This window comes from Priapulus caudatus, unplaced genomic scaffold (genome assembly GCF_000485595.1).
Source record: "Priapulus caudatus unplaced genomic scaffold, Priapulus_caudatus-5.0.1 Scaffold445, whole genome shotgun sequence".
Lineage (NCBI taxonomy): Eukaryota > Metazoa > Priapulida > Priapulimorpha > Priapulimorphida > Priapulidae > Priapulus > Priapulus caudatus.
In genome coordinates, this window is record NW_014577506.1 from 217,314 (window position 1) to 223,527 (window position 6,214).

General features: G+C 50.5%; 1 protein-coding gene across 1 annotated transcript; it reads left to right on the forward strand.

Moving 5' to 3' along the window:
* Nucleotides 1–1,297: 1,297 nt before the first annotated feature.
* On the forward strand, nt 1,298–5,506 carry LOC106810488 (aminopeptidase N-like). Its single transcript, XM_014813867.1, has 2 exons — nt 1,298–2,214; nt 4,681–5,506. Exon 2 carries the CDS (start codon nt 4,764–4,766, stop codon nt 5,436–5,438), a length of 675 nt encoding a protein of 224 aa, XP_014669353.1. The 5' UTR covers nt 1,298–2,214; nt 4,681–4,763; the 3' UTR covers nt 5,439–5,506.
* Nucleotides 5,507–6,214: the final 708 nt, after the last annotated feature.

A 6,214-nucleotide genomic window follows, 5' to 3' on the forward strand; every position in this document is an offset into this window, starting at 1 on the left:
GCGCACGCACGCACGCACGTACACGCACGTACACGCACGCACGCACGTACACGCACACACGCACGCACGCACGCACGTACACGCACGTACACGCACGCACGCACGTACACGCACACACGCACGCACGCACGCACGTACACGCACACGAACGCACGCACGCACGCACACACACACGCACGCACGCACACACACACGCGCGCGCGCACGCACGTACACGCACACACGCACGTACATGCACGCACACACACGCACGCACGCACGCACATACACACACAACCAACACCACACACGACCAAAGAAAAGCAGCGTTTACGAACACGCGCCTTCTGCGCACGCTAAATCATTCGTGTCCTAGTTTCGTAAATTGGCATGGGGACCAGGCAGGAGGGGGGAGAAAGGAGAAATTAGCTGAAGGGTAGGTCAAGGAAATAGAAACCACACGAGCGCGGCGAAATGCGAAGCTCCCGACGAAATTACGGTGTAGAGCGGAGGAGGGGGAAGGAGGATGCGCAAATAGATCTCATTATGTAATCATGGCTTCGATGTTTCTTCGTGGTGTGTGGGATGCGGCCACACACACGTGTAGCGAGAGAAAATAAGCAGGTCCAGGCGGAACATATATTTCTAGGTAAAAATATGTAATGGGATAATTGTAATGGAATTAGCTGCGCTTCAGTCGCCTAGGAGAATAATTATGTTGTAATTGAAAGTTGTATTTTTGTGCAGTGAGCACAACCATATACTAAACACATCCGCATACTCGTCGATCTATATTTACGTGTTGAGATTGGATGAAAATCGAAAAGAAGTCCGAGAGAATTCATTGTATTTACGGACGAAAAAATGCTCGCTATGACAATCTATCCGTGTTTGCTTACATCGCAATGGAATCACAGAATGTATTATTATGCAGCAAATTAGCACAGAAAGGGCGAGTTAAACCACATGTAACTCTATTTTCTAAGTTCATATTTCCTAAATGACGATTGTTAGTACTGTTTAAAGTGACACATTGACTTCATTCAAGCAGGATGGGATGTTGGTTTCCTATAGTACAAAAAGAATGACAGTGATTAGAGAAAACGGGGCAAGGTAGGAATAACATATGAACAAGACACTTCTTGGGGGGGAAAAAAGAGAGAAAAAGAGAGACGGAGAGAGAGAGTGAGAGAGAGAGAGAGAAAAAGAGGAGAGACACACATACACACACCCAGAGAGAGAGAGAGAGAGAGAGAGAGAGAGAGAGAGAGAGAAAGAGAGAGAGAGAGAGAGAGAGAGAGAGTTGTTATACGCATCTCCTTTATTTTCCTCGTGTCTCTCGTTTAGAAGGTGCGCTGCTTGTTACCGCTGCGGCCGCGTGCCTGGATGCTGTGTTGCTGTGTTTTACAGTGATCGATCGACTGTTCAAATCTCTCGACCGTGCATCACCTCGCTAATGATGACGTCATGGAGGAATGCCTTACCTACCCTTAATAAGTACTGTGAGTAGAAACATACAGTACAGCACCAAGTAGTAGCAAAAGCCACATAGACGCCTGAGGATACCGTGAGCATGCACATGCACATGCACATGCGATAAACGCACGTCACGTGTGGGGGATACTAGTGCCGAGAGCGGCGGCGTGGCGCACCTCGTCTCGCGGCAACGTTATCTCTCGCAGCCATGCTCGGGATTCCATGACAGTAGCGAAGTCTATGAGGGGCGGATGAGACGCGTCTACCACTGCGAGTCAAACGGCTGGAGTCTGGAACGAACGCGGGATTTTCTACCGTATACATGAAAGGAACGCACGTTATCCTTCGGAACGTAAGGATCGTGCTAGGAACGTAAAGGTGTTCAATATTTCGATAACTCGCTTACGTGCGTTCGCTAACAACTCTAGCTGCTGCGGAAAGCGAGGCGTTCAGCATCTCGATAGCTCGGCGAGTCTGGCGTTCAAGAACAACTAACCGTTCGTTAATCGATCTGGTGGCTGGAAAGAGACTCAGTACGGCGACGCACGCGCGCACGCACACACACCCCCCGCTACCCGGATATTTGTCAACGTCCCGTAGTCGGTGTTTCGCTTGAGTGCGCGCGTGAGGAGAAAGCGCCTCATTCTCTACTCATCTATGTGAGTAGCAGCGGCCAGATTGAAACGAGCTTACACAAACACACGCACGCGACGACGGCAGACGTGAAGCTGCGCCACGCTCACAGTTAACTGAAGGCAAGTAAGTAAATGATCGCATGCGCGTTTTTCGTGGCTAAAAAAGTGTACGGGACGCGTAGTAGTGCGAGCTGAAACCGTGAGAGATGAGAGTAGGATGAATTGCATAATGAAATTGACAGTAAACCTTCTGGGTGTAGAGCCGCTTGATGTTTATATAATGGTGGTGCGTCGGTAGGTCTAAAACATTACTCATTATAGGTTTACGGTATGTGTAAAGTTAGGGTAATCGGTAGCCTACTTAGTCTTACCCGTATCCTTAACTATAGACATTTCATATATCATTAACTTTTCCCTATAACCTTACCCTTGTCCTTACCCTAATGCTTACCCAATCCCTCGCCCTAACCCTAACCCTAACACCAACTCTAACCCTAACCATAAATCTAACCCTAGCCATATCTTTAAGCCTAATCTTTACTCGTACAAGTACGTTGCTCTTAGCCTTATTCATGTCCTTACTCTAAGCCTTACTCTTATCCCGCCACTTACCATTGCCCTTATCCATATCTTTGGCCTTACTCGTACCTTTGCCCTCACTCGTGTCCTTACCCTTACTCGACCCCCTAGCTCGAGCCCTACCCCTAACCGTGTGTTCAACCATTTATCGCGCCTCTAGCAACCCTAAACCTGCTGTCTCATTTTATGCGTCATCTGCAACATACAAGTACACAGCACGCACGCTCTGTGCACAAACATAATGAATAAGAGAGGAGCTTATCTGCTCCGTAGCGTGCGTGCGGTGTACTTGTGTGTTGCAGGTGAGCATTTGACCGGCATTTACGGGTAATTATCGCAATAATAGGCGAAATAGAGTAGAGAAACATTAAGACTTTGGTAGTAAATGTTCGTGTTTATTTACCTTTTTTTATTGAGACGTTCCAAGTGCCTGTGGACTGCACGCTGGGGCTGCGTGAAAGAGAGCGGAGGGGGCGGGTCCGTTAAGTTCGCAACATATGTTCGTGCGTGTGGTATCTGTTCACACGTTGTTGGCACGACTCTACACGCGCCGCTGAGACAGAAATCCTCTATGCCAGCCGTACTTAGCACGTCGCGAGCTGGGCGTACGTGCTGACACGTGTAGTAAGAAAGCTGATGTTGATGGCGATGATGACGGTAATGATGGTGGTCTCGAGGACGCATACATCGTGGTGGTGCTGCTGATCACCGTGTGCATGTGTGTACGTGTGTCAGCACAGGCACTTGGAGAAATTCAGCCTACAGTCACGCCGCTGCACATTTATATATATGTATAAGAAACGTGGACCATGAAGAAGGCCCTGCAGGACCGGATTGATGGCACATACACTCGATTTCTTATGAGAGTTCAGAACATCAGCTGGCGGGAACACAAAACAAAAGCAGAGATCTATGGAGACATACCACCCATTTTTACCATTGTAGCTCGTCGCAGAACACGTTTTGCTCGTCATTGTTTCCGTGCCAAAAACCAAATCACATCTGATGTAATCTGCTTGAGACTTCCTTGCCCAACCGTAGGAAGACGGCCACTGAACTACATTGACTGCATTGCAAGGGCTATCCAGCATGACATAGCGGACATGCAGACACTGATGATGGACAAATATTCATGGCATAACATTGTTAACTCTATCTCGGATGCGTCCGCTGAGTAGTAGTAGTAGTAGTATAATATTATTATATATATATATATATATATATATATTAGACTCCAAGTGCATGTGTGTGTCAGTTTCTCCCGACATCTACCCTTCGTCGTTCCTTCTCCCACTCCTACTCATCATTCTTTCTCTCGCCCTCCCCATCTCATTTCTTCCGCGCTCGTGCTCACGTTTTCCACCGTTCTCTTTATCCCCCTTCTAGCTCGCTTATTCTCGCTATCGCCCTCGCTCGCTTTCTCTCTCTCTCTCTCTCTCTCTCTCTCTCTCTCTCTCTTTCTCTCTCGCTCATTCTCTATCGCGCTGACTCTGTTACACGCACGCTCTCGCTTCCTACGGGTTTCTTTTTTGTCGCTTCTCCTCTCTCACTTGAAATTGACAGTAATTTAAAGTGCAAGGGAGCGTGTAAAGTTGCGGCTATTAACTCAAACGCGTCTAACCCTATACAAACAACGCTCACGTGCGCCTTGAAAGATTTCCACTCGAAAACTTTAAAACGTCAAAGCAGCAGCAGCAGCAGCTGAAGTAGTAGTAGTAGTAGTAGTAGTAGTAGCAGTAGCAGTAGCAGTAGCAGTAGCAGTAGCAGTAGCAGCAGCAGCAGCAGCAGCAGTAGCAGTAGCAGTAGCAGCAGCAGCAGCAGCAGCAGGGGCAGGGGCAGCGGCAGCAGCAGGAAACGTCAAAGCAGCAGCAGCCGCAACAGCAATAACAACAACAGCAGCAGCGATTTTAAAACAACGACGATTACTATCAAGAGCAGGTAAAAGTCGCATCTAGTTTACGTGCCCCGATGCTATCTTGCCATTGCTGATCGCGTTCTCTCCGATCTCCAGGGCGACCGCTAAGACACGGTGCTGAAGGCAGTGGGAGGTGTAACGCACACACGGCAGCGGCGTGACAGCAGCACACAGCAGCGATGTCGAACGGCTACGACGGCAAGGAACGCTTCGCGATGAGCTCCGAGAGCGGCACGGGCAGCACCAGCGGCAGCAGCAGCATCAAGTTCAAGGAGAGCAAGGGCGTGTTTCTCTCGCGCGCCGCCGCAGTGCTACTGGCACTGATAGCCGTCGCCTGCGTCATCGGCGTCGGCGTCATCGTCGCCTACACGAAGCCCGGCTGCGACGACGCGTCCGGCGCCGGCAGCGCCGCCGGAGAACCGCGACCGGAAGCGGAAGCGGAGCCGAGCGCGTCGCGACCGACGGACGTGCGACTTCCGCGCGGCGTCGTGCCGCTGCATTACAACGTCGAGCTGCGGCCAAACCTCGACCCGACCGTGTTCAAGTTCGACGGATGGGTGGAGATACTGATCGAGTGTCGCCAGCCGACCGACAACGTGACGATGCACGTCAACAAGCTGACGACGCGCAACGGCGCGCTGCGGTCGGCCGACGCCTACGCCGACGACGACACGCCGACGATCGCGTCCGTGTCGCGCGACGACGCGAAGCAGTTTCTCATCTACGAGCTCAGAGGCAAGCTGCACGCGGGAAGGAGGTACTGGATACGCATGGACTTCGAGGGAGACTTGGAGGACGACCTCGTGGGACTTTACCGAAGCAAGTACACGACAAGCACGGGAGAAGTAAGGTAGGTGGTATGCTGCCGCGTAGGCGGAACATATGTGTCTATATGTTGTCATTAGGCGGCCATGTGTCTATAAGTTGTCATGTAGACAGCCACGTGTCTATAAGTTGCCATGTTGACAGCCATGAGTCTATAAGTTGTCATGTTAACAGCCATGTGTCTATAAGTTGTCATTATGCGGCCATGTGTCTATAAGTTTTCATGTAGGTGACCATGTGTCTCTAAGTTGTCATGTAGGCGACCATGTCTCTCTCTCTTTCTCTCTCCCTTATTTACTCCTCCTCTCCCTCTCTCTGTCCTCCTGTCTCTGCCTCTCTACCCGGACGCGCTGTAACCACGGATACCGCACGCGCATGCCGCCCGCCCGCGCGCGCACGCCCCCTACATCATCGCCTCCTCCTCATAACCGCCGCCTTCATCACGCCTGACCAAGCAGAAGGTCGGAGATTAGCAATCGCCGCTCATCAGAGACGACGGCACGGCGTCGATGTCGAGGCGACGGTGACAGAGTCTGGTCATGTGTGAGGGTGGGGCCGCGGTGACGCGTTAGGGGACCAGTAATAATTACTATTATTAATTATTATCAATTAGCAATAATTATTATGAAGGCTGATTGGCTGTAATGTAAGGGTGTTACCGCCTACATTGATTGATTGATTATTGATTATATTTGATTGATGTACGAAATCAGTGAAGCGGTGATAAGTGCTTTGCTGTTATAGCCCCCTGTCCACTGCCTACGTATGTGGTAGTGCATGCGTGTGAGTGTGCGTGTATGCGTGC

Excerpts from the sequence above, each read along its gene's own strand:
- LOC106810488 (XM_014813867.1), top strand. The coding sequence starts at position 4,764 with ATGTCGAACGGCTACGACGGCAAGGAACGCTTCGCGATGAGCTCCGAG.